Source organism: Solea solea, chromosome 13 (assembly GCF_958295425.1).
Source record: "Solea solea chromosome 13, fSolSol10.1, whole genome shotgun sequence".
NCBI classification, from domain to species: domain Eukaryota; kingdom Metazoa; phylum Chordata; class Actinopteri; order Pleuronectiformes; family Soleidae; genus Solea; species Solea solea.
Genome location: NC_081146.1, coordinates 5,391,201 through 5,418,389, shown reverse-complemented (window position 1 = coordinate 5,418,389; position 27,189 = coordinate 5,391,201). Strand labels below are relative to the sequence as shown.

Here is a 27,189-nt window from a genome sequence, read left to right as displayed (position 1 = left end):
ATGGCTTTCGTCAAATTTACGCATACATAATCTATAAATATGAAAAAAGGATTATCCCTCAAAAAAGGAGGAATGTCTATGTGATATTTTTTCCCCGGGTTCTTGGCTGCAGTGTTAGCGTGACATCAGCAGCAGAGCAGAGGCTTTACTTGCGTACATACATACGGCTGTTAAATTACAATTTGCCAAAAATATTCCAGAAGGACTGTGGAGGAAACGTCACTTTGTCCAGGAGTCACTGCACGATTTAGTAACGCACAAGCGGTTAGAGTCAGTGACTCTCACAATCATTCAAATTTCTTTGAGAAAAAACAAAGCAACATGGCAAATGACAAATCCATTTATTCATGCAAATCATAAGTAAACATAGAAAACAATCTTCAGGAATTGCAGGTGCCACCATTTCTGGACATCCATGTGCGTTACACCTGATTTTAAACAGTCCTCTGGCCACAGAATGTCTACACATCTTCACATGTACTGTACACAGACAACACTACAGATACATAAAGAGCCAATCGACTAAAAAAAAATACACGCCCAACAAGTAAAGATGACTGCTCACATGTTCTAATAAACACTGAATAACGGTTTTTTTAATAGGCTACAGCTGCTCTGCTGAACAGAACACAGAAATATGTGAAGCATGTGATCTACGCTGCATGACACCACATAAGCAAGTTTACACCACACACCACATGAAGTCTACAGACATGTAACCATCCTTCACTGCAGCTCAACACCTCTGTGTGTGTCTCTGTATTATAATCTAGGAAGCATGGACGTGCACAGATAGACTCAAGGTGGTGCTCAAGCACCTGCTGTTTTGCCCTCTGACCAAATAAGAGCCCCCTTCTGAAAAACATATGTATATATTAATTTCCTATTGTTTTTTTGTTTGTTTGTTTTTTTTAAACGCAGCCCATAGCATTAACTCTTAATTAAAATGTATAATAATGTCCCAAAAACGCATTTGTGTTGTAATTTTAGTCACTTTTTATACAGTAATTTTATAGAAACTTGTTTCTTGTGAAGCCCTTACCCCCTGAATTGTCTGTGCACGCCACTGCTAAGAAGGATGTCATCAGTCTTTATTTCTCTCTCTCTCTCTCTCCTCCACTAACAGCCCAGTCCACTCATGGACCCGATCCGATCCAGTTTCAGCCCAAAGCATCCCCGGTTCCAGCCTCTCCGTGACCGGTCCGGTTCTGCTCGCTTCTGATTGGCCAGAGCGCCTTTGAGCAGACGCAGCCAGGGGGTTTCCGGCTGCGTTTGTACATCAGCCCATTTGGGATACTCGGCTGATTTGACCCCAGAGGAGGAGGAGAGGGTGGACTGCTCCTCTGCTGGACTGTTCAACAGGTTCTCCAGGTCATCCAGGGTCAAAAGGTCATTGTAACGTTCCAGAAACTGCTCCATAAACTGCAGAGGGGAAAAAAAATAAAAGATTTAAATTTAATTGTCAGCGAGTGTAGGAGGGAGAATAATTCAATCAGTGATGCATTTCATTACTCCTCCCTCCTTCAATCTGGACTGTTCTCTTTGAATCCTCCATTCATCCACTCAGATTACTTCTCATTCAATTTTTTCGGTCCCCTTTCTCCCCCTTTCCTCCCCCCTCCCTTTCACTCTACCTGCACAGCATCAGGAGAAGGATGCAGAGCGCGAGACTCCGTGATTTCCATTGGAGTCAGGAGGAGCAGAGTGGCACAAAGCAGCACAGGACACAGCATGGCAGCGCAGATAAGGAGCACGACAGACTGACGGTGCAGAGAAAACTGTAAACACTCTGGCTGCAAAAAAAACAAACAAAAATAGATTTGAAATAAGTTGGAGAAAATGCATCTCCACACATGAAAAACATTTCATAGAAAATAAATGGTCTTGACATAAGCAGTTTAGTCAATTCTAAATAAATATACAGTGAGAGAGCAAGAGAAAACTGCACTGATGGCATTTCTTTATAAAAGATCAAAGAACATGTAAATGTTAACATGTTAAAAAATTATAATTATGTGGGGCTTCTAGCTGTCCCAGTTCACATTCAAGCATTTTTACAGTTTCATAAAACAGAACCAGGGGGAATGAATTATTGTTTATTCATTTAATTATGTTTCCACAGATAAAAAAAAAGATACAATATAAATTTCATGAGAATATGAAGGAGGATTAAGATTATCCTAAAAACCTTCATAAAAATTGGCATATCACAAGAAAGTGGTTAGTAGACAAAAACAAAGAACAAATCATAAGGTAGTCACATAATAGTCATCTGTAACTTCATATAGGATATAAATACTGTTTACATCATTAATTTATATAAAACATGTATGAAGAAAACACTTAAAAACTTTCTCCTGTAGTAGGTCTAAATTGATGGATAAAAAGATTATTTGATTTAAGATAAAACTGTTCGTAATGAGATGTTATCATTTTTAATGACATACTAGAATTCTGCCCTGTTTTTATGCTGCATGGATTATGGAATTTAAATATTCAAAATAAGTCAGCATCATTTTTAAGATATTATCAATGTGTTAATTTTCTATGCAAAATAATGCTCACAAAAAAAACAATGGAATTAAGTCTTACTTTTGGTTTGACGTGATCTAAACAGGAAAATTGAAAGTGCTCACCTATTGGTTTTCTGTCACGGTTCCGAACGTCTTCTGTCGCTCACAGACTCTTCTCCATCCCCCTCACTCTTGGTCTTGCAGCTACCTCTCACTTGTTGGCACCTGCCTGGAGCATCACTATCTCACTCGCCTGACTCCTCCCACTCCTCGCTCTGTGATGGAAGTGAAGGGATGATTTTTTTTCGTCCGTCCTCTCGGAAAGAAGCTGGATGTTGGGGCATCAAGCTGGGATGCTGCAGGGTTTTTGTAGAGAAAGACATGATCCCCACCCCCATTTTCTTCTCCTCCTCCACATCTTTTTGTGGAGTGATGTCATAGCCTTGGAGAGTGATTGTCATTGCCAAGGTGACTGTGTGTACTGTGCACCATCCTGATGCCACAGCCGCACTGCACAAATCAAGGTCAGAGGGCAGTAGTGATCCAGTACTTTGTCAAAGAGGGCAGTGAGTTATGAAGTGACCTGGCTGGATTCACATGGTTTGTGTCACGGCCTAATCTGAATTATACATTTGCCATGTGGCAACAATGCTCCTCGCGCATGTTAGCCTCCCTCTCTCAACCTTTGTCTCTGTGGTCTTTCCCAGCATGCACTGACCTCCCTGCTCTCTGTTGTGTAAGTTACAGTCTGTCAGTGCCATCTGCTCCCTGTACCCCCTGCCACCAAAATTACAATACACACAGGAGCCGTGCCATCCAACTCACAGACCTCAAAGTTCAGCAGCCTCCAATTATTTCAAGTAAATAAAACACTGCAATTACCAATGTGCATCAGACACTGAGCCGCGATTGTTCACCTCTGTCACACGCTTCAATCAGTGTCCTCTTAATTAAAACACATGCTGTAGGCAACATGTGTCGTGAAAGTTTAAATACCCACAAGCACAATTTAGGTTTGTACGCTGTAAGTTAGAGGTCTGTTCTCTTAGCACCCACTAAACTCATTTAAACTCTGATAAAACCCAACTACTAGTGCAATCATACCGTTAGCCTGTTGTTGGTAAAGTGTTTTTACATAACATAACAATCACATACAGAAACGCACCCCTCTCATCTTTTCGGAGAGGACGTGTGGGAGAGGAAGTGGGCGAGATAAGTGATGAGGAGTGGATGGAGGAGGGGGTTAAACTACTGTACATGTGATGTCCATGAAGTGAGGAGCTGGAGGAGGAAAAGCAGGCAGCGGAGAGTAGGAGGAAGATGGGAGGAAGAAAAAAAAGTGGCAGGCAGAGAACAGAGAGAGACCCACAAAAGAGATTGATTACAGGAGAACAGAGGTGGCCAACTAGGCAACAGCAAATGTGTCAGACAGAACAAGAGGGGGGAACAGTTGCAAATAAACACAGCTGCACTTGGAGGTATTTTTTCTCTTCTGGTAAAAGTCTGATATCAGAAAATGCTGTTAAGAGCAAAAAATGAAATTCAGGAAAAGTAAGTGTTGAAGCATGTGAGGTAGTTATACTGTCTGAGCAAGCTGTGACAGCCCGTTAAACACCGCTGTCCAAACACATGATACAAAGACATTCAAAGCTGCTTGTAAAGATGGCATAAATTTACTCGACGTGACCCAGCATATACCCAAACTCCTCACACATTTACTGGTGTCAGCATCCGAGCAATGCCTGTGAATGACAGCTCAAACTGACACAGACAGCCAAAGAGTTCAAAACCACAAACAGGTTTATTATAAAAAGATGTTTCGGGTCTGTTATTACATGTTAGATGACTGCCGTTTGCTGCTAAGAACCAGTATCTTAAAAATATACAAGATTTTAAAAAAATAAAAAAGGCAAAAAAATTTCATTTTGGATAAAAGATTAAAAAGTTACACAAAAATAAGACAAATACAACAAAAACAGAAAATCAGTTTCTGAGGCGAGCTCTTCTGGATGTACGGGCGATGGGTGTTGTCACTTTAGGCGTCTCACTCTCTGCCATTAGAGCATCTGATAGGAAAACAGTAATAGGTTAAGAAAGACAAGTCGTCTCAAGCTGAAAGTGTTCTGACTGACTATAGTTTTGATTTGATCATGTTTTTCTGCAAAGAAAAAATACCTAAACATCATCCAGTATATTTATTTTAGCAACTTGAGTAGAAACATCCTCAGATTCTGAATTAGTGCTGTTTTTATAAGCATCTAAGGATGATTTAGAACAGTCCTAAATCTTAATCTGGTCTAATCCAAACACTGATCCTTGTAAAATCAATAATCAGTATTTTGTAAGTATAAGACATACAAAACACAGGAAATTAAATTCTACACATTACACCATCAATTTAATAAATGTCAACACCTATTAAATCAACTGAAAGAAAGTAATAAATCACCTTATTTATCATTTAAGTAAAATTACCTTTCTGACAATTTCATAAAGTAAATCCAGAAAAGTCAAATAAAATGATATGCGATGAATCCATCTGTGTATTAATTTTATATTACATTTTAAAAAAATATTACACAGAAAGATGTTAAACTCACCCTCTTCATCCTCCTCTTCATCACTACTAAAGGTGATCACCGGTTTCTTGGACTTGCGAGACTTCCGAGGCGTCATAAAACTGTCGTCACCATGGCTGGATGTTGAAGGCTTTGTTTGACCTGTGTTAGAGGTTGTAGATTTTAAGCATTTGCTAATTTCAATCACACCTCATTTACTTGTATCCACACATTTACAATTAGCAGAATCCTTTGAACGACAAAGCCAGGGAGTACTGACCTCTCTTGGTCCTTTGACGGCCCCGGGCGGGCAAAGGTGTACGCATGACGGTCTTCTCAGAGGGTGCTTCTTTTTGGGTTTCCTCGTCCATCTCAGGGCTTTCTACATTCTCCAGCCCACGTGTGTGAACTGCAGTCAGACGCTTTTCAAACTCATCTACCTGGGCCTGGTTAATTAAGTCATGATAAGTACACACAAAAAAATAATAATGGCAAAATACTCCAATTCTTTATATGTTCGTATGTTGTACCTTAAACTGGGGTTTAGCTCCACGGCGGAGCTTGGCAGTGATGGAGAGTAGAGGCTGGTAAACTCCAGGTTCAGTCAACTTGTCACTGTAACACTCCCAGCACTCCTGCAGCCTCTTAAAGCCACGCTCACACATAGACAGCAGAGACAGAGACATGGCCAAGTCACACCACTGACGCTCCGTCCTGAGGAGAGAAGTACAATGAGAGTCATTGGAATTAGGGACTAAACTAGATTTGAAACTATGTGAAGTGCATAGAAATTCAAGCTGCACAACAAAAAGCTCATTAGCTCATTACTCATGAGTATGGCTTCGCTCTGGCATTTGGAACAAATCTCATTTTCCAGGAACCTTTTGTATCTAAATTCACTTTGCCATTGTATAATATAAAATGCCCTTCCTGTGCGCGCTCGAGTACAGATGGAGTATGAGTCAGAGGCTGACTGAAGCCCAAGAGCGCCAATTGTTTGTCTACATTCCTCAGCTACATGGGAAGACAGTTTCCATGACAAAATGAGTGAAAAAGGCGATGTCACTGACTGAAGGTGACAGGTGAATTCAACTGTTAAACCCTCTGTAATTGTCCATCTCTTTTCACCCACTAATTACCGCTCATCCACCCCCACATCTTGTACAAATGATACCCTGCAGTTTAGATGTGAGCCAGGAAACGGTATATTGTGGTAAAAAATAAAAAGAAGAAAAATAAAAGATACAGGTCACAGGTGTGAAGATGGGAAATGGGAGGTGGAGATATACTCACTTGGCAGTCCTGAAGCGCTGACACATTTTCTCTACCAGAGACTCAGTCTGTCTTTCTTTGGTGATGTAGGAGAACAGCTGCCTAAAAACATTTACAAACAAAACGGCATCAACAAACTAATCACTTTGTCCAGAATCTGCCTGCACAGCATAGACAAATACAGCAAACGCGCAAAAAAAAGACACCAAGCGACACTCACTTCATGATAATGTTGAAGTCATCTGAGCTCATGCCCCTCTCTGGATCAGACAGGCGACTGATGATGTCTGGTAGAAGGTTATAGATGGCATTGTCCTAATGGGTGACACCAGTGAGTACAATTAAAAAACCTTCCCAATTATTCCCCCCTACAGTGAGACTTCTGTATGGGTGTGTGTGTACCTTGGTGGCCAATTCATTGAAGAAGTTCAGTGCGAGGCTGGCGATGTGCGGCTCAGGGTCAATTAGCAGCACAGCCACCTCGCTGACTTGTCCTTTGACCTTGAGCACATCCTTAAGTACCAGCTGGGTAAGAACTGTCACAGCTGTCTGCCTCACTGACGGAATCTCATCACTGAGCCTGAAAGGGGGAGAAGAGGCTGTTAACTTACTGACAAGATCATTTTCTTCCCCTTTGGTGCCAAGACAAAGAGACTGCAGTCTCCTTATCGTCCGAGTTTAACTTGTCAGCATACTAAACTTTGCTAATCAGCAGTACACAACTCGACAGAAAGGACATTCATTTCAACAGGTATTTGATCAAACCAAAATAAAACAGTCTGAGTGTTAAATTCTTGTATGATTTTTTTTCTTTTCAGCTTTATTGTGGCTATGGATATTTAATATTACACACAATTTGAATCAAATCTATTAGTAGATTTAGTAGTAGTTGTAGTAGTAGAGGGATTCTCAACAACATTCTGAAAGGGAACATTTTCATTCCATTCAAAACCACACATGAACCTCTTGTTGCCCTTGAAGAAAAGTCAACAAAACAAAGATTATTAATTCTTAAAAAAATAAAATAAAAATTTTTAAGAAATTGTTGTTTTTTTGTTTTAGATATTGCACCAATGTGAGGAAACAAAAGGTGACCACAATGGATTTGTCCTCTTGGGAACACAATTAAATGCCTGACAGACCAATACATCCATTCCATTAAACACTCTGTAAATATGTCAACTAAAAATCCCAGAAAAGAGTGGATGCAAAATACCTTGCCTGGTGCTGTCATTTCCCCATCCTAAACAAAAAGGCTCTCTACAAGAGTAAAATTACCCAGAACATTAGTGAAACCAAATAACTGTCATTGCCTCAGCTGTGGACAATGGGAGTGGACAGGCTGTGGCAGGACAATCTGATTGCATTCCGACAACAATTTAGATTTGGCCTCATCCAAAACCACAGAATAAAAGAAACTCATTAACCATTTCTAACGTATGCCAGAGAGCAGGACTCCTGGCAAAGGATCAGACACGTGTGCATGGCATACATCATATACCACTGCAGGGGCTTACAACAGTAAGGAACAGGGTAATTAATTTTTAATGCTCTTATCAGTAAGCTCCAGGACAGCGGCCTTGAGAAAAGTGAGGTATTTGTGAACAGGAGACAATTAAGAAGCAGTCTGAAATGCTTATCAGGTAAGAACATTATGAGGGCACCAACACATTATGAAAAGAACAGAATGTTTTACACACCCAAAACAACTCAATGAGAGCATTATCAGGCATTCCAATTAAAACTGCACTTCATCAAAAGAAACGTCAGCTTCTGCCTTGACTATAGGGAACTAGTGTAACTTTGTGCAGGAAAAACAGATAGAAACCATAAAGTGTTATTAAAATGAAAGTGTACCTACAAGCATAAACGCTTGCAAAACCTTTGACTTCAAACAAATTATTCCCTTCTGCTCATTCAACCGCTCTATGTAATTACGACACACTAGTCATTGGTCCTAGTCACAGCCTGTAACACACTAGAAATTAAGTTGTTCGTTGTCTAAAAGTGCCCTTGTCTTGTTCGGGCTAAGACTCCTCCCCAGTTCACCAGAGGGAGGGTTTATACAAGCCATGAAATGCTGGCCAGTTCCCATGGCAACTGCAGAGGTCAGTATACAAGGAAGATATCACAGTTGTACCATCGTAGATCATCTCAAAGTTTGCTTCTCTCCATTAAAAAGTCGTGATGGAAAGAGTAAACTTTTTCCATCATGTGGCTCAGTGGAGCATTGTGACAGCAGCAACACTTCACTGGCTGAAAGAACAACACGCTCAGACATGGTGACGGTGGTGGTGGGTTCTGGATGTCGATGGCTCAAGTGTACAAGCATAAGGGAAATGTTGGCTGAGATTAAACATCATTTACAGTCCACCCACTCAACTCCTCCCTCAGCTTGGGCACAGAAAAACAACAAAATCTATGGATATTATGATAATGTGGACCTAATTAAAAGAACATCAGTTAGTGTACGGTAATAATAATCATGAGTCCCTGTTGAACTGTGCCCTCAATATTATTTGTATTTATTGTTTATTGATGTTGGGCAAACTGAATTTGTGAAACTGACCACCTGTGATACTGAGCATGTTCAATAAAAGCCCTCCCGCTCAGCTGTGTCTGATTACAGGCAGTTCATGAGCATTGAGCAGGGTCATGGAGAAGAGCGTCTTCTTTCTTTTCCCTCCGTTTAAGTTCGGCACTGATCTGGGTTCGACAAATTTATTCAACATTCGGGATTGATCAATTTAATGACATTACCTGGCATAGAGATTCTGTGTCCAGGGCTCCAAAATGTTTGGGAAACGAACAGTAAGGTCTCCAAGGGCAATTACTGCATTAGCTCTGACAACTGGAAGAGAAGAGCGCTCCAGCACGGTAAACATGAGACGGATGTTCTCCTCACACACAGATGGGCTGGCAAAAAGCAAAAAAAAAAAAAACCTCACAGTATTAAATGTTATCCCAACAATTAAATTAATTAATTAGCAGTCATACAAACCTAAATGATCTGGAGGTTATCTTGATTATGTGTTTTTATAGCATATAAAATGTCATAAAACTTTCAGATTTCCAGCCACTTTGTCACACAGCTTAAGATAAAATGTTGTAATTATTGGATCAGGTCAAACAAAAGAACAAACGCAGAAAAAGGTTTAAATATCCTGAAACGTAGCAATTCACCCTTTCTAAAATAGAATCAGTCAATCTGCTGGTATTTTACTTCATAAACTAAAATGGTGAAATGATTTAGTTTTGACCAACCAACTGCTTAAATCAGATATGAGGGCAGTGTGTTTACCTTATCATCATGTACTGAGAGAGTGCCAGACAGGCAGCAGTGGTGAGCTGTGGGTGGGAGTAACGTCCAGGGGAGCTGCAGACTTTCACCAGCAGGGGAAGAAATGCACAAAGCAAGTTCTCCTCTAAGAAAAAGATGAGTGTGAGGAGACCATGTTAAAAATATATATGAAAATACAGTGCAAGCAAAATCTGTGATTGTAATGGGTGGTAGGAGAGGGTGCTTAAGCCTTAGACACAATCTTTTTATTTTTTACATTTTCCGTAAACACTGCATAATTTCAAGAAATACCTTCATAGACACGGAACCCCCAAAATGACATAACACTAGAGTACATATGCCAGGCATGTATGTAACACTGCCACAGTAATACACCAAAAACCAAGACAACATGTAGGATATGTACAAACCTTTTTTTCTAAATAAATCTTTATTTGAAGAAGTATATATCACTAGTATGTAAACAATCACAGAAAGAGAGGCAGATTGAACCATGCCAGGAGACATAATGGAGGAAAAAAAATTAACATTAAGTGAGTAAAACAAGCAATCTCAAAACACAATAATAAGAAACAATGAGGAAGATGGCAAATGCAAGAGCACGGTTTCCTATTGATTGTATACAGAACAATGCAAGGATGGCGTTTTGAGATTTTTTCACTCTGGGACTCATGCCGGTTATACAGGGCCTTTGAATACTGTTTAATGTGGGAGACTAAAGCAACGGACAAGAGGTTTTTATTACCAGCAAGTAATTCAGTCTCGCAGATCTTTCTGATGAGTTCAGCCTCTGTATCTTCAGCAGAAGCACCCATCAATCCAAGCTCCTCCTCCATGGCGCTCTCATTGGCTGCTTGCTGTTGAAAAACAATGTCTTTTTAAAGCCACTTTCTTCTCCAATATTTCTTCTTTGGACAGATCTCATTGACTGGTCTCATTTAGGAACTACCTTTGGTTAAGATTATTTAATAACTCATACCAGCAGCTGAGAAGAAGGATTGCCGTTATGCTGCGATTGTGGTTAATGACTGTAAAAATAATTAAATGTCTTTTAATTTACAATTTTGTTAATTTGAAGACTACTTTTAACACACTAGCCATACAAGCTCACACAGTTTAATAAGAGTAAATCTCAACATAGACATTTCAGTATTTTGAGTAACAAAAACAACTTAAAAAGGGGCTGTACTGAATGTCAATACAGATAGATTTCCATAGGTTAAGTAATCAATGGAAACTTCTCTTTTGTGAGAAATATCCCTCAATTATATCATGGTAGAGTAAATTGGGAAAATCAAATTGCAAGTCAAAACTGAATTTTGTTTTATGCCACTCAACCACTGTTTCATTTATTTGAAAAAAAATAATTAAAAAGGTTTCTAATTCTAATTAGGGTGACATTGATCTTCTTGTTCCCTGATGAGCTGAACAATTATATGCCATCACTCATCTTTTTGTTCATTAATCTAATACATAATGATTATTATTGGGGAAATGCACTGCCAACCAACATTAACAAGACAGAATAGAGATGTATCCAGCAGCCTCCTCACCTTGGCTTTGCTGGATGGGCCTTTCTCTTTCTCCTCCCTCTCTTCTGTCTCTCCTCTTCTCCTCCGCAGCTCTGCACTCACACTGCGCTCAAGGTGGGACACCTGCCAGAAGGCCACACAGCCACACAGAGCCAACAGCTGGGCTAGGCACACACAGTTCACTGCAGGAAACAGAGACAAGCAGACACATGATTAAGAGAAAATGCCTAGTCCGATTATATATTACACTACAAATTTCCACTTTAGAAGGAGACACGTGGGAACTCACCTTGTTCACTGGACTCTTGAGATCCATCTTGCGTTTGGTCAGGATCTTTGTTAACTTCCCCACCTTCTGCAATCTGATCCAACAAGAGGCGAGCACTGCGATGGAGCAGCCGAGAGCACAGCTGATCAGGGGATTCAGCTAGGAAGTAGATGAGACGTACAGCCTGTTCCATGAAGCTCTGCCAGTAAGGGTCTGCCATCACCACACCTGGAATAAATACCAACAATTTCAAGAAGACATGAGTGGCAAAGACAAACACTAGGAATATTCTTACTGGGCACATTTATCTGCATTTACCGTCAGCAATGGCCTGGGTCAGGCAGCTGAAGAGCTGATGGTCCTGGGGCAATCTGAATGGAGCACCTTTTGATTGCTGGTGGAAATATTGAAATGCATGATATTGAATTTGCATTACAGTGTTGTATTTAGAGGTTCTTTGTTAAGGATATATTTCATAATGAATGCCATAAGAACTAGTAGTACATTTTTGTGGCTATTGATAGAAATTATGTTTCAGATCTTTTATTATACTTAAACCGTAATAAAAGAAATTCAAAGAAACACATCCTGGAGGTACAGTGCTGTGTAAAACTCAAAAGTGAATTCAGGACAACTCTTAGAAGTTGAGGAAACATACAAATTCCTTCAATATAAATTGAGTCTTACAATTTTTTAACACTGTCACATTGACCCACTAATGTCAAGTCAACTTGGCCCTTTGATTAAGGTGAAATTTCCCATTTTCTTACCCTGACATGGTCAGTGATACTGCCGATGGTCATTACTGAGTCTCTGGCCAGAAGGAAGTCTTCAGTCACTTTTTCTCCAAGAGCGACGGAGCACAGAGTGTCCAGATTACTGAGAACCACCTCTCTCTCTGCCCTGATAGATTAATATACATACAAAACAGGCGATTTTACAAGACAGCATAAAGTTCGTAAAATATGTTAGAGTCCATAATGATCAAAGGATTATGCAAAGTGAAGTATTAACATCTCTGCCCTGTATCACCCCGACTGCTGTGTGCTGGCCTTGCCAGGCTGCTGCCCAGATAATGCGTGTAGGAGGATGGGTTAGGAGAAGCACATAAGATTTAATATGTTCTGAATGTTGCTGGCTGGATGAGGAGAGGCAGCAGTGTGGGTGGACTGCAGATAGTCTCTTTGCTCTCTCCCTACAGTAACAGCACTCTTTGAGGTAGATTGAGGGGGAACACATACACACAGAAAATATATATATATTTTTTTCAGTGATATGTGCTGGCAAGGAGCCTAGTTATGGTCGTGACTTTGATTACAATGAAGAGGAGCCGAGGCTGAGCTTGTAGTCTGACTAACGAGAGGATTTGCTGAATGTCAAGTAGCTGAGGCAGGACTAAAAGGAAAATGCCTTTGAGTGGTGAGAAATATTGTAGCTATTCCATAAAAACAATCAACTTTCAACACTTTCAACACTTTGAACTAAAAAGATTTTCTCTTACCAATAGTATAGTAATAATACAAACAGTCCCATTTATTTTACTATACAATAAGAAATTAAGTTTATGACGACATGTTATCTCAAATTCCACCTTACACCTGTACTAAAAAAATGGATCTGAAGGTAATGTTTAAGATATGAGATTCTGATCAATATTACTTCTGATTGAAGAACAAAGTCCAATTTGCTGAAAATGTACAATCTCTACAAACTATAATCATAATATGCAAATGCATGACATATGTTCCTATATAGTTGCCTCATGATTTGTACAGGTATGTATTCATTTTTGCACCTATATTGTTTGACTGGCGTATAAGCATTAATGTCTCCCTTTGTATTTACATGTGGCTCTAAGTATAATTTCCAAAATTGTTGTTGAGAAACTCAGGTTTATTCTTACTAGTCAAAAAGCAATTTTCTCAACCACAGTATGACGTAATTATAAACAGCACCTGCTATGTTTCTATTTACAAATACTGCTGCACAATTTCTATTTATCCTACAAATTGGCACACTTATTTTGGTTGTTCACACCTACTCTTCTTCACTGTGACAAATATATCAAATAACAATGTGAACAAAAACACATAATGTGTGAACCAACACAAGTTGTGATGGGACTTCCTAGTTTCCTTAAAACAAATCCAAGTGCCAGGAGAAAAACGGTAGTTAAATGATTCACATTTGGCAACATTTTTTCCCCTGGTTTAAACACAAAACAAGTGTGGGCAGGGATGGATCACATGGGGCTGCCTATTAAGGCCACATTAGCAAATTATATCGAAATGATTAGCCAGTCAAATGCATGAAAAGCCAAACCCTTACATTTACTTCACCCCAAATTGCTCCTGACGGCAGTGATTGGGTGTGACATGCGATTAAGATTTCCGCAGTACTGATTTTCTTCTTCCAGCAAAAATTTGTCAAATAAATCAAAAGATATAAATGAAAGGCCAAGCAGACATGACATAACCAGAGCACACATAAGCAATTTCGCTCCCTTGTTCTGTGATCAGCTCCTTTGGCCACACATGAAACTGCAGGCCCGCAGAAAAAAGGGAAGGGAGAGAAAGAGAAAAAATAATAAAATGACTCCTGTGTTCTATGGAGCATACTCACGAAGCAAATTAATCTGCTAGTTTAGCCCTGTGTGATAGAAAACCCTCAAAACAAAAAAAACCTGCTGCATAGGACTGCAAATATTAATCAGCTACTGAATAAATTGCCATCAAATTTGAAAATCGATAAATCAGTGATTTTAAAAATAATGAATAGAAGCTCTCTGATTTTTCAGCTTCTTAAATATGAATATTTAGTTTCTTTGCTTCATTTTACAAAACATTATAAATGGAATAAAAGACATTTGAGAACATTTTGAAGTCTGGGGAACATTAACATTTCTAATTTTCTGGACCAAACATCTTAATTTATTATTTATTAGCATCCACAAATACAATTATAAAATTGAGAGATTAATCAATTATGAAAATAATTTTTATTTTCTGTCTGAATATAAATGTGCTGTATGCGAATGGGTGATTGGCAAAATGTCTGTCTAAGACAAGAAAAGCACTATATAAATACAGATTATTTACATATCTTATCTTAATTTCTTAAGATATTCAAAGTTATCTGGGTCTTACCGTGCAGCCATACCCAGCAGTAACACTGCCGCTCGTCTGTGTACACCGGAAGTCTCTCGTTTCCCAGTAAACCTTTCCCACAAGACCTGCACAACAGTGGACTGGAGATTGCTGCCACTGCCGAAGAACTCCTGTACCTACAGAGATATTTTAGCACAAATACAGTATGCATTTTATGGCTGTTGCAAATGTGTTCTCAAATATTCCAGATAACCGTTTAAATTTATCATCAAAAATAGAAATGAGCCATGTGAGAATAATAACATAGTTACTCACTATCTCTTCAAGACATTGGATTGTTCCCAGAGATGCATCCACCATTAGCTCTGAAAGACTGTCCACTAGAGTCTGGGCTTTCATCCTAATATAAACATCAACATGAAACTCAATTTCTGCAAGCATAACAACATAATTTTAACCACAAATGTTCATATAATTTGACACATGGCATGCATTAGATATTAACTGGAATCTAGAAGATAGTGGCAACTGAATTACCTAGAACCTAAAACATACAATAACATGGAAATACATGTTATGAGATTAGAACAGGCATATGTTACATTAGGGGCTGAAAATGATGTGCATTTGGTTTTCCCATGCTGTCAGGTATGTTTTACAAACCTGACGTTGTCTCCCTGAGGGTTCAGAAAAAGTCGTCTGTAGGCTTGAACAACAGCATCTTTAATGGCAGTGTCAGTTGACCAGACGAGTGGCAACATCTTCCTCACTCCACTGACAGAGTTGGCAACACCGAACTCGCACACTGTCACGCAGAACTGCACAGCCTCCTGAACCACTACAAACACAAAAACCTTCGTTTACTATTACAATACCCTCATTATAGCATAAATTCAAACACTATATGATAGGGCTGCACAATTAGGAAATCATGCGATATCGTTGAGGAATATTGCGATGACGATATCACTTGTGATAATTAATGAATACAAATAAATGTTTGTTTTACATTTGTTATATTTATAATTCATCTCATTGTTTAATGTATATAAAAAAAATGTAATTAAATTTTATTTCAAGCTATAGGAATAATGCAGAAAACACACATACACTGCGCTGCTCGGCACTCACAGCGGGTGCCGCTGTTGACTGTGGGGGAAACATTTATCACAGTTTAAGCTGTCTTTTGCCATATGTATATTGCGATGATGATAGATTTATGGTATATTGTGCAGCCCTACTATATGAACAAGTTTGGTTGAGTGACTGTACTGCCTGCTACCTGATGCGGTTTTCAAATAGAGCATGGTGTTGATAACAGAAATTGCCCTCTCCACTTGTAAAGCAAAAGTTTCTGTATCTTTCAGGTATTGCACCAACATCTCCTGCTTCTTCAGCTCCCCATCCTCCCCCTCTTTCTCCCCCTCTTTCTGTGGGGTAGGCGGCATATTCTGGCTGAGCTCAGCGGCATCATCATCATCAGAGCCTGAGGACATTAAAGGCAGTTTAATGTTAAGACTTTGACTTGAGAAGAAATCATACAAGACTTGAATGGAGTGTGACAGTTCAACTGCTGCAAAGTGTTGGTGTAGGTTCTGTGTTGAACTCAAGTCATTTAAAGTAATGAAATAAATTAGGGATGACGCAGCTGGTTTGAGAAGTATTCTATACTTTGAATACACTCTGGTTAAGACAATTATTGACTAATGAAATGAAATGGAAAGATAATGTAAAATGAACTTCCTCCAAAGAACTGATTACTAAAGGTTTTCATTTTTGCTCTTAATAAAATGTAAAAGTTGAGAGCACTCTACAGGAGTAGCTGATAAAGTGAGTGCAGTCTTTACCTTTGAAAATAAGAGCCAGTGTTTCCATTAGAGTCTCAGGGGTGAGAGTGGACAGAGAGGCAAACATCTCAGATTCAGGGAAGCAGCTGTGAGCTTTTACACAAAGACGCACAGCATTCCTATAGAGTTTGAACACAGAGAAAATAATGTAAATCCATTTTATGATTCATTGACAGTATGGTGGAAAATATTCTTCCCTTAAGTCAGCTCTTACCCAGATCAACCGTGGTCATTGACTTACCTGTATTTGTTAACACGGAGGTACTGGGCAATCATCACTGCAGTAGCCCTGTCGTCTTCTGCCTCTTTTTCTTCTTCTGCATCTCCGCCGTCCTCATCTTCCTGATGCACCTTCTCCGTATCACTTTGTGGTTCCAGCTCTGTACTGACTGTTATGAGCAGCTCAGGTTCCATAGCGGCCCAAAGCTCAGATGCTTTAATCACTGCCACTGCCAGGAGAGAATGGAAAGTTTGCCACTGAATGTTTTTATTAACTACACATGGTTGTGTTTCATCTTAAGATGATAATAAATGTGACTGAAACACCAGACAATTTAAAACATAAAAGACTAGCAGGAGGAGATCAAAATTGATTGATCTATCCAGGAAGGGATATCAGAAGGATGCAAATTTGCTCAATTGAACAAAATGCAAACTTAAAGCAAAAGCTGGTATGTCATAATATGCAGTGTAAGTGGATTTCTGAATTTGGCCCTCAGATTACCAAAGAGGAAACTCATGGCAAACTGAACAGCAAAGAGAGCAGGGTGAACTTCTTGCTTTTTATAAATTCACATGCATGCACACGCACACACTCTGTCAGCACTATCCCAAGAATTGCCCCACTGTGACTGTTGAGGAATAATTTGGGTCAAGCTAGTTCACTGTAGGCAGGCCCTTACAGCAGTGCAGAAATCCTCCTCTGCACTGCCAAGATTACCTGCCAGTCAAGGCAAAGAAGAACCCAGCTCTCAGTCAGTGAGCTCGTATTCGCCTTGGTCTCATCATTGGGCAAAATGACAGTTTGGCATAAGAATAAATGACTTTAACACAGTTTGTACACACCTGGTGCTTTCCCCTCCAGTTTCTCTTTCATCTCTCGGAATTTAGTTGTCTCTTTCTCCAGCGGTTTCTTCAGATCTGCACTGCTCAACTAAAAGACAGACATTTCTGTGAGATAGTGAAACTTGACAATGTCCAATAGTTACATTTTGAATCATATTGATTTACCTTGCAGCTGTATGGATTGTGTGCAATGAAGGCTGCCAACAACTGGATAGCACTCTTCACAGCATTTATAGATTTGTCCATCAGTCGCCCAACAGCAAGCTCCATCACCTCACTATACCTGCACAAAGGCAGTGCCTAAACACATAAAGGACAGTTTTTGTTACCAGATTGGAACTTAATGTCATGCTTTTACAATCATACACAAGTGTAATGAACACACCTTGCTGTTGACGATTCGTGTGTATACTTGCAACACACGTGCCCTAACATGGGAGTGTGTGTCATGCAGATGTTCCTGAAGAGTGTCAAAGAATCTGTCACGGTCAGCTTTACTAGATTCATCAAGGCTGTCGCCGCACAGGACACGGACAAGGGTCTCTCCCAGCACCTCACAAACTGCAACACGCATTGTATGGCTCTGGAAAACACAGGGTTTTAGAGAACTGATCAAATTAATGTCAGTGAAATACAATTTTTTTCCACAGTTGTGAAGTCCTACATGAAAAAGGGTGATGCATTACAGCATTTTCATGGAAACGTCAAAGCAAGAACCTACCCTCAGATTACCAAAGACAGAAATCACAGCTAACTGAACAGTAAAGGGAGCAGGGTTAACTTCTTGCCTTTTTAAACCTGTGTGCACACTGTCGGCATCATCCCAGCAATTAGTCCAAAATGACTGTTGAGGAATAATTTGGGTCAAGCCAGTTCACTGTAGGCAGGCCCTTACAGCAGAGCAAAAATCCTCCTCTGCACTGCCAAGATTACCTGCCAGTCAAGGCAAAGAAGAACCCCGCTCCCAGTCAGTGAGCTAATATTCGCCTTGGTCTCATCATTGGATAAAATGAGAGTTGAACAATTAAATTGGGGTTTTATTTTACCATAACAAATTCTGCCAGAGAACTCTTTGCACAGCAGCCATTATGGCTGGTCGCGGTCAGAAAAATCACAGGTCTGTAATTTAAATGAATGATGGCTTAGTTTAATGTCCTCAATTCAGGGGCATATGCTGGTTCACTGTCACACTGCCCCTACTTGCGTGAACTGTAAAGCACCATCATTAATGTGATGCTAAAATGCCCAGTTTAATACAATAATACACTTGTCAGATGACCCAAAGAATATCATGGGCACTGGGAATCAGCCTCTCTCAAACAGACTCTGTCTACATCAGTGTAGTTTGTTCACATCCAACCCAATAATTGCAGAAAGAAAGTGTTCAGGTGTGCAGTACCTCTCCTTCCAGATGAGTAATGAGCAGGCTGATTGTGGGGATCATTAAATCAGGGACCAGGGCTCCAAGCTCTGACAGGAAGGAAGCAAAGGCTTTGACCCCAGACCCCTCCCTGGCAAGCTCCTCACCAGACTTCTGACCGATCTCCCTGTAAGAAGGTTGAAAAACAAAACAAAAAAAACACTACATTAATTTCTACACAACCTGATGTAAAAAATCATATTTCCACAACAATATTTACTATAATCATAGTGTGCACATAAACAAGATGGTCTGACCTTATCACTTCTCCTATGATAGTCCTGACGCCATATTCTGTGCTCCACACAGACACGGCCTGAGCAAAAACGGATGCCAAATGCTCAAAGTGCTGTAGTAACTGGATCACCTTTACACTTGCACCTGCAGGAGTTCAGAGAAAGTACTCAATGAAATTTTACATAAATAAAATTATTATTATTATTTTCCCTCAATTACAAATCTTAATGATAGGATAACCATGCTTGTGAAGGCTTACCAAGGAGGTGATTGTACTTCTTGATCAACACGCCCAGTAAGTGGATTATACTTTCCCTGGTGGGTTTGTTCTTGACATGACTGATGGTTGGGTTCTCAAGTAGTTTGTAACAACAGCAGGTCACACAGCTTTGAGAACAATGGCACAAAACAAAAATGCATTCATGTTGTGGTGTGATACATTTGGAATTAAACATGATGCACACAAGAGTTTCAGACCTAATTATGGTTCCAGCCAAGTTATTTCTATTGTCAATTTGTTGATTAATCAAATAGTTGTTTGGTCTGAGAAAATGTTGATCTGTGTTTCCCAAACATAAAAATGATAACGTTCTCAAACGTCTTAGTTTTGTCCACAAAGAAAAAAATAATAAAAAAAAAAATAATAATAATCATTTAATTGTTATGTGGAGCAAAGAAACCAGTTGGGCATTAATTTAGCAATCAATTAACCATTGCAGCCCTTCACTTAATAACTACAAACTGTGAAGTTGAAGGATTGCTCCAGGTTGAAAAGGTATGGTAGTGAAAATAAAGCTATTTTCATAAATGCTAGAAGAAAGTGGGAAACTACAATTAAGACAGCTAAGACTGATACCGTATTAACGCTCAGAGATCCCCATATAGCACAGAGTACCTGATGAACTCTTCCTCCACCAGGGAGAGGTTCCAGAGGGAGCGGATATCCAGCTGGAGGAGCTGGATAAGGGCCTGCAGAACTTTCTCTCTCTCTGAATCCCACTGCAGCAGTCCCTCTCCACCAGCTTTACCTTTTTTACCACCCTGTTTAAGGAATAAATACTTGATTATTCATCATTCATACAATCAGTTTCCATGAATAGTACACTAGGAAAATCCCTGCGATAACAAATATAAAAAATAAAAGTACAATATATGCCAATAAATGCCCTCAGATTACCAAAGACTAGTTCATACCTGCCAAACCAGCTAACGAGACTGCAGTTCTTGCCTGCTGATACACATACATTCATATAACTTACACACAAAAATTAACAAACATGCATACATTGTTTGTCATCTTGTATCTATCCCACCCCACAGCTCTGGGGGGAGGCAGGAGATGTAGAAGGTGACACATTACTGTGGGTGGGCCCTTACAGCAGTGCAATAAAACTCCACCACACCACCAAGACTACCCATCTAACAGCAGGCTAGAGACTGCAATCTCCTGGTCTGACAGGATCATTACAATTGCCATGATCTCATCAATGGGCATTTATAGCAGCTGGACAAACAATGTGGCTGTCATAGCCATGCAGTGGTGTATATCTGAACATTTCTTAGCCATCAGAGTGATTATTAATCATACCTTCCCAGGTGCTGTGACAAAACTCTGCCTGCATGAGTAACTCTCAAGGGTCTCTGTGAGCTTGCAGAGCAGGAAGACACTCATTTTTAATGCATTAAGTTTCTCTTTGCGCTCTTCAGCTGTGAGGGACGCGGTGATAAGGACCGCTGGCAGGGAACCTGCTAGGCCACTAACCACTGAAAAGAAACAATTTAATACATGTTCAGAGAACATCAAGGTTGTATTTCAGTCAGTTTAAACACAGCAACACAAGAAAGGCTTAACCTTGTATTAGTATTTCCAGAGTATCCTCCTTAACACCCAGCTCCACTGAGTTACAGTGCCTAAAAAGGAAAGACAGTGGATTTTAGTTTGCACAGATATTGTTAGAACTCACTAAAGCAAGCTGTATGATCCACACTTACTGTAGCACACTGTAGCCAGTATCAAAGTGTTCCAGTATACACAGAGGCCCCTGACTCCGCAATGCAGCCTTAAATTCTATATGAAGGAAATGAATATCTTAATGTAATAATGCCCAATTTGCTTTAATGAAAATATTTCACTATGAAAATACCCAAAGCTAACAACTTACAGATTCAAATTTATAAATCAACCTTTATACTTACTATTGATACTGGATGGCAGCTGCTTTGGGGATACCACATCCTGGACAACATACTGGTTGATTCCACCAGTCTTAACCAGGTCTCCTAAACACACAGGTAAAAAGAAATCCCACGACATCCCTGCTTCAAGAAAAACACAACGTAATGATTAGTATACTTAAACAGCATTATAAAGAAGGTACATAAAATATCAAAATACAATGTATTGTCGGGAGACACGTATTCTACATTTGTGATTTGCTAACTCTTTTTTCTTAGAACTAACGTTGGTCATACAAGCCATAGCAGAATTTAACCAGCTACAGTGAGAAACATGGTGGAAAACTAAAATGGACGTGTTGTTTCGACCCATATGAACAGCAGACGACAAAAGTTGGAAAACACGTAGTTTTAAATAATGACCGCAACAAGCACATCAATACTTAATTTTGTCTGGAACACTATTTCAACACGAACTTTTCACGAGCTGTAATTTTTCCAGAAAGTTTAACAACTCGTATAAGTCTATAATAACCAAACACTACTATGGCTTTGTTGTTGTGAATTAGCTAGCCTAACAAGCTAACGGCTACTGTAAGTAAAGTTAACAGGCCAACTAGCTAATGCTAATTATAGAGCCACCATACCGTGTGTACCGAGTGTTTAAAGTAGCTTGTTGGGGGAAAAGGCTGCTGCTGGAGACGGTTAACAACTCATACTTAACGAAATTACTGATAACTCTCACCTCTGTTGCTCGCAGTACTGTTAGTGACAATATCAGCCAGTAACTGCCGTGTAGTGTGCTGTGCTGTGCTCTGCGTTCACCGCCACCGAACGTTCAGATTTAAATTTGCTCCAACATCGCGCCAAAGGGACGGAGCTATGACGTCACTTTAAAGCGCCTGTGTTTACCAGGAGTGGTACAACAGCACCATCCACTGGAAAACCAACAAACAGCAGCAAAGATGTAGTGATGCATTTAAAACGTCGACCTCGATTTAAATTAATTACAAAACAAAGTACACATAGGCAGTTTTTGAGGTAGTAGCTGTATTCAAATGATTGACAACAAAATCAACCCCTCTGTCCTGTACCAATGTTTCAGCTACAGAAATACTTTTCACAAAATGTTTTACTTTCTATACAGCACTCAATCAAATGTTAAAATGAAATGGTTTAACTCACTACCACAGATGACTAACACTGTCACGATGCAGCATTAGTTGTCATATTCTTTTGCCTTCATTACACTAAAAAAATAAAACTGTTCCAAGGCTAAGCACAAGAAACTAACCATACAACAAAGCAAAAACATACCCATGGCAAATCTGCCTTTAGAGAAAATGCTTAAAGTTTGTGGTCATATATGTAGATACAGTATAGAGTATCGTGGAAATGTAAACTGTTAAACCATTAGGGTCAGTTGTAGTGTTCACTATTTATCTGTGTTTAAAAAAAAAAAAAAATTAAATCACACACACACAAACCATAAGAGCACCAAAAGAAACAAAACAAAAAAAAAATGTTTAACACAAAAAGTTTATCAATATTTAAATATAACTGTAACCACTTGGCTCCCTCACACACTGCATCAGACCAAGGCAAATTACATATTATAAACCAAAAGAAAAAGCACCAAACGTTAAGAAATGAGAAACCAAATGTTTGAGTAACTTAAAAAGAAATATTCTTCTCATTTTCCAACTGTTCTATGTCCACATTTGGTCAGCACCAGGAAACCAAGGCTTTTTATTTTCTCTTTCTGTCTTGGGAGCATCTTGGACAATACCTGCATAATATATATAGAAAGATTGGGTTAGGTGATTGATTCTCTTTTATCTCCTGCACAGTTAAAATAAAAACACTGCATTACAGCTTGCATTGTGGAGTCTCATTGTCATACCATTTTCCTCTTGGTTTTGTCGTCAGGCCCACGCACGCAAAATGGAACCACTCAATGGAGCACTACAGAGAAAAAAATAAATAACACACTGTTACTTGTCCTGCATTTGGAACACTGAATAGAGACAAAACAGCATTATCTATATTACATTACACACATTATCAGATCAAACAAAATCAATCCTTTTACACTATATATTTTTTTAAAATAGGACTCCTAAACCTCTTAATTCCAGCATGTAGGAAATATATTTAAGGATATTTAAGGATGAATGTCCACTGTGTATATAATTATTGATATATAACATTATTATGATTTCAATTTATTGCGATTATCCTGCCAATGTCAAGACTGTGCCATAAAAGTATCCTGACCTTTACGTGATATGAGAATTATATGTGATATGTGAATTATACGTAATGTTTATGTTATTTAAACAAATACAGCAATAAAATAAAATGATGTCTTCTTTGGGCAGGCTGATAAAGGTCAAAAGAAATTAGGAATATTTACAAGTAACTACCCAATAACATTTTGTACAAATATAAACATGTTATTTTGAGGATACCTAGAATATACTAATTGTCTCTAAATATTGCCATGACCGTATAACGTTTTTTTTATGTTTTTAATTTTATGACACAATTTCTTTGCATGTATTTTTGTGGATTTTGTATTTAGAATTGCAATAAGCAATGGCATTTGCACATGCAAGTCTAGACTGCAACACAAAACCAAACTCACATCCGTGTTGTCACAGCCGATCATCTCGCCGTAGGACACTTGATGACACAGACAGTATGTAGGTTCGTTGGGGTCCACCGGCATGTCCAGCACATCAGATGGATGCACATTCCCAAAGTTAGCGGAAGGGTTGTTGAATTCTCCTCTGGGGATGCACCAAACATATTCAAATGAGTGTACATTCATAAAGCAAACTAGGAATGACTATTAACTGCAAACCTGAAAAGTAAACACAACTTACGGCTGAAGAAGTTTTACTTTCTTCTGTGCAGTTTTGGGACTACCATCTTCATCTGAACTCTTCACTTTAGACCTTGTTTTAGCTGACTTCTTTTCCTTCTGTCTGGAATCTCCTGAAAATAACACAACCACAAGTGACAAATATAACTAAGAATAGATTTACAAAGTTTCCCATGTCACTACAGAAAAATAATGGAAACACACCTTTTTTTCCCTTACTGGAGGTGGAATCATAGTCTGTGCTCTCAATCTGCTTTTCCTTCAAGTCAGCCTCAAAACGTGCAAGGTCTGTGTCAAGACGTCTAATGTGCTTGTCAACCTGGACAAAAATAGAACTTTACCAGACTGTGGTGCAGAATAGATCATCTCACTTCAGCACTGTGAGGCTATATATTGTTTTCCTACTAATACTTTCAATAAATGTTAATAAAAATGTTCATATGTTCATAGATAACATACTAACCATTTCATAGGTCTGCATGGCCAGTTGAACCTTATCATCTCCAAACTCTTTGCATTTGCTGTAAGACTGCTGAATCTGCCTCAGTATCGACAGCTTTTGTTCAGAGGAAAGAGTCCGAGCATTGGCTGTGTATTCTTTCGCCAGAGAGTCTATCTGTCCTTTTAGATCTGAGAAAAAGAGACAAAGAGTAAAAATTGTAAAACAACAACCAAATGTGATATCCATCTTTACATATACATAAAACAAATACAGTGGTGATATATGCTTATTTTCCTTCTAGTTTAACAAACACATGCACATCATTTTATTTATGTCTGTACGCAAAATGTACCACAATAAGTGAATTATTATTATTATTCATCATTAATCATAATTCATTAAGACATATTCTGCATTTAGTTTAGTTAGTACTATAGTATATAGTACTAAACAAATATAGTACTATATTTGTATATTTTACTCAACTACATTGCTTAAATAAATTGCTTACTTTTATTCCGATACATTTTCCACCTGTAACTTTGTTACACTGTTACTTTTAGGAAATAAGGGTGAAATTTGGAAGCCCAATGATGCTGGGACCACTGACCTATGGTTGGGACAGACAATCAAGATTGGGGAAGCTAGACTTTAGTCACTGGTTAACCCTGAGCAAATGCAAAAAGGCATAACCGAAAATTGATTTCGTTTTTTAAATCCTTCAGGCTTTAAAGACCATTTCTTTTACCTCCATGCTCAGGTTTAGGTCATGAAATACCATCATAATTCTCACGTTAAATTGTACCTCACTACTTAAGTGCACCGAATACCAAATTACTTTTCATACTCATAAGTAAATATGAGATATTTTAAGACTTTTAACACTCAATAAGTACTCTAATCTCAGTACTACAAACACCAGAACTTTGCAATGAAGTAATGTTTACTTCATCACCATGATATGGCATTAATGTGGAATTAACTTTAATAAGATCAAGCAAATAACTGTTTCATTGGAAATATTTTAAATGTCCAATAAGATGAACTCGTCTAGTATTTCCCAAAAAGATTAAAGTTAAGATAAGTCAAAAATTAACTTCATATTGTGCAGCATGAACATTAAACTTTCATGGTGTGACCAACAAATGGAATCTCTCAGAAACCGAAGCATAATACATGGGTTTGTTTGTTTTTTTGCCAAAGTTTAACATGGTTCTTTTACCACATATTAGATCTGTTGTAAAACATCCCTTTATTTCTGATTTCTTTGTCTCACCCTCTGTGCGTTGATCTAAGTCTCTCATCAGATTGAAGTTTCTCTGCAGCTCGAAAGGCAGGTTTTCAATACCTGGTGAAATGAAAGGAAACAAACAAAGTGTTTAATCCCGTTTTCAGCGAGATCGAGAGGAAATGATCACGAAAGCAGGATAGCTAGCTTATTCTAGTGTGGAGTGATGACCAGCTCACTATTCAAATAGCGACTAAATTAGCTTTACCAAATTGGCTATGGCAGTGAATTACAGGTACAGATGCAGCTAATTTTCAGCGACAAGTTAATAGAAACCAAATATATATTAAACGGTCAGTGAGTGTGACGAATCTACCCCTTCCATCGCTACAGTGCGACGCTTATTTCAGCAATTAGACTGAGCCTAAAACCGCCGACCGTCAGGAAACAGTTGCAGCGCCTTTTCTCATACTGCTGGATACACTATTAGCTTTAATAAAAGACCAAACACAACACGTAAAAGAGCTAATGACGTAGAGATGTTTTCCCAACACGTTTAAATCACGTTTAACAGCTTACTGTCCAAGTAATGCTCCAAATACATCCCCGCCGCCATCTTGGAAAATGTAAACACCACAGCTTCCTGTCCGGAATGGACCAACGTGACTGGAGGTTCCCACTGAATTTACTTCTGCAAAACTCTGTGGCACTAGTTCATTTAAGTAGTAATAAAAGTGATTAAAAATATGTGTGTGTGTGTGTGTGTGTGTATAATATATACACATATATGTATATGACAGTACACCTTCCATGTATCTGTAACCAGTTTAATTTTCAATACAAAATATATCTTGACAAACTGCAACCAATTTTAGTAAAATAGGGAGTTCAATGGAGAACCTGGTTAAAAGTGGCTCCAGTTTTGTTCTGAATAACTTAAGATGACTTAAAATAAAAAAAAAAAAATTAAGTCCAAGATAATTTCATTGTACTTGACTGCTTATAATGTAAATAGAAGATTATATTTCTTAAGGAATTACTTATTATTATTAATAACTATATTTCTAATTAAATCAAAACCAAAAAAAGTTATTCATACAAAATGTAATTATAACTGGTTAAAATTAAAACTATTCTGAGTGAGCTAAATTAAATGCGTTAAGCAATAATTTATAAAGTTATCAGGCAGAACAACAAGTAAACAAATAATCTGAAATATAGATGCTTTCGTGAGCTAGTGGACATTTGTATATTTACTGCATGAGCAAAGTCTGAACCAGAACGTTAATGCTATGCACTGCATTCAAGCATGAAAGAGATCTTCACTGGTATTTTGG

General features: G+C 38.7%; 3 protein-coding genes and 3 non-coding genes across 7 annotated transcripts; all 6 read right to left on the bottom strand.

Moving 5' to 3' along the window:
* Positions 1–324: 324 nt before the first annotated feature.
* Positions 325–4,195, bottom strand: nppcl (natriuretic peptide C-like). Its single transcript, XM_058647321.1, has 3 exons — positions 2,637–4,195; positions 1,635–1,793; positions 325–1,422 (listed from the first exon to the last, which is right to left on the bottom strand). Exons 2-3 carry the CDS (start codon positions 1,731–1,733, stop codon positions 1,120–1,122), a joined length of 402 nt encoding a protein of 133 aa, XP_058503304.1. The 5' UTR covers positions 1,734–1,793; positions 2,637–4,195; the 3' UTR covers positions 325–1,119.
* Positions 4,196–4,295: 100 nt separating this feature from the next.
* On the bottom strand, positions 4,296–22,171 carry ncapd2 (non-SMC condensin I complex, subunit D2). 2 transcript variants are annotated; one of them, XM_058647318.1, is made up of 32 exons: positions 22,041–22,171; positions 21,317–21,436; positions 21,113–21,188; positions 20,973–21,031; positions 20,709–20,884; positions 20,016–20,161; positions 19,380–19,507; positions 19,141–19,264; positions 18,863–19,010; positions 17,849–18,046; positions 17,629–17,763; positions 17,464–17,551; positions 16,640–16,847; positions 16,399–16,517; positions 15,834–16,037; positions 15,215–15,389; positions 14,867–14,951; positions 14,591–14,727; positions 12,215–12,347; positions 11,763–11,838; positions 11,466–11,672; positions 11,198–11,358; positions 10,390–10,501; positions 9,645–9,768; positions 9,104–9,259; positions 6,746–6,923; positions 6,564–6,658; positions 6,365–6,445; positions 5,602–5,785; positions 5,352–5,517; positions 5,114–5,233; positions 4,296–4,579 (listed from the first exon to the last, which is right to left on the bottom strand). In XM_058647318.1, exons 2-32 carry the CDS (start codon positions 21,432–21,434, stop codon positions 4,497–4,499), a joined length of 4,200 nt encoding a protein of 1,399 aa, XP_058503301.1. In that variant the 5' UTR covers positions 21,435–21,436; positions 22,041–22,171; the 3' UTR covers positions 4,296–4,496. The 2 variants fall into 2 exon arrangements, with proteins under 2 accessions (XP_058503301.1, XP_058503302.1); XM_058647319.1 differs by having other exon boundaries at positions 21,317–21,439; positions 22,041–22,164.
* Positions 17,109–17,411, bottom strand: LOC131472021 (small nucleolar RNA U85). The gene has a single exon (XR_009242054.1). It is a non-coding gene; the product is annotated as a small nucleolar RNA U85 (small nucleolar RNA).
* Positions 18,182–18,469, bottom strand: LOC131472023 (small nucleolar RNA U85). Its single transcript, XR_009242056.1, has one exon. It is a non-coding gene; the product is annotated as a small nucleolar RNA U85 (small nucleolar RNA).
* Positions 20,284–20,613, bottom strand: LOC131472022 (small nucleolar RNA U85). Its single transcript, XR_009242055.1, has one exon. It is a non-coding gene; the product is annotated as a small nucleolar RNA U85 (small nucleolar RNA).
* Positions 22,172–22,325: 154 nt separating the features above from the next.
* ing4 (inhibitor of growth family, member 4) lies at positions 22,326–26,529 on the bottom strand. Its single transcript, XM_058647320.1, has 8 exons — positions 26,432–26,529; positions 25,901–25,972; positions 24,646–24,812; positions 24,387–24,501; positions 24,184–24,295; positions 23,943–24,087; positions 23,199–23,260; positions 22,326–23,084 (listed from the first exon to the last, which is right to left on the bottom strand). Exons 1-8 carry the CDS (start codon positions 26,466–26,468, stop codon positions 23,045–23,047), a joined length of 750 nt encoding a protein of 249 aa, XP_058503303.1. The 5' UTR covers positions 26,469–26,529; the 3' UTR covers positions 22,326–23,044.
* Between the last annotated feature and the right edge of the window lie 660 nt (positions 26,530–27,189).

Coding starts and splice junctions, on each gene's coding strand:
- nppcl (XM_058647321.1), bottom strand. CDS start 1,733: ATGCTGTGTCCTGTGCTGCTTTGTGCCACTCTGCTCCTCCTGACTCCA. Junction 1,423..1,634: donor CTTCTCCTGATGCTGTGCAG/GTAGAGTGAAAG, acceptor TCCCCTCTGCAG/TTTATGGAGCAGTTTCTGGA.
- ncapd2 (XM_058647318.1), bottom strand. CDS start 21,434: ATGTCGTGGGATTTCTTTTTACCTGTGTGTTTAGGAGACCTGGTTAAG. Junction 6,446..6,563: donor GACTTCAACATTATCATGAA/GTGAGTGTCGCT, acceptor AAATGTTTTTAG/GCAGCTGTTCTCCTACATCA. Junction 4,580..5,113: donor TGAAGAGGAGGATGAAGAGG/GTGAGTTTAACA, acceptor TTTTCCTATCAG/ATGCTCTAATGGCAGAGAGT.
- ing4 (XM_058647320.1), bottom strand. CDS start 26,468: ATGGCGGCGGGGATGTATTTGGAGCATTACTTGGACA. Junction 24,813..25,900: donor CTTAGATCAACGCACAGAGG/GTGAGACAAAGA, acceptor TCTTTTTCTCAG/ATCTAAAAGGACAGATAGAC. Junction 24,088..24,183: donor AAAGTAAAACTTCTTCAGCC/GTAAGTTGTGTT, acceptor GTGCATCCCCAG/AGGAGAATTCAACAACCCTT.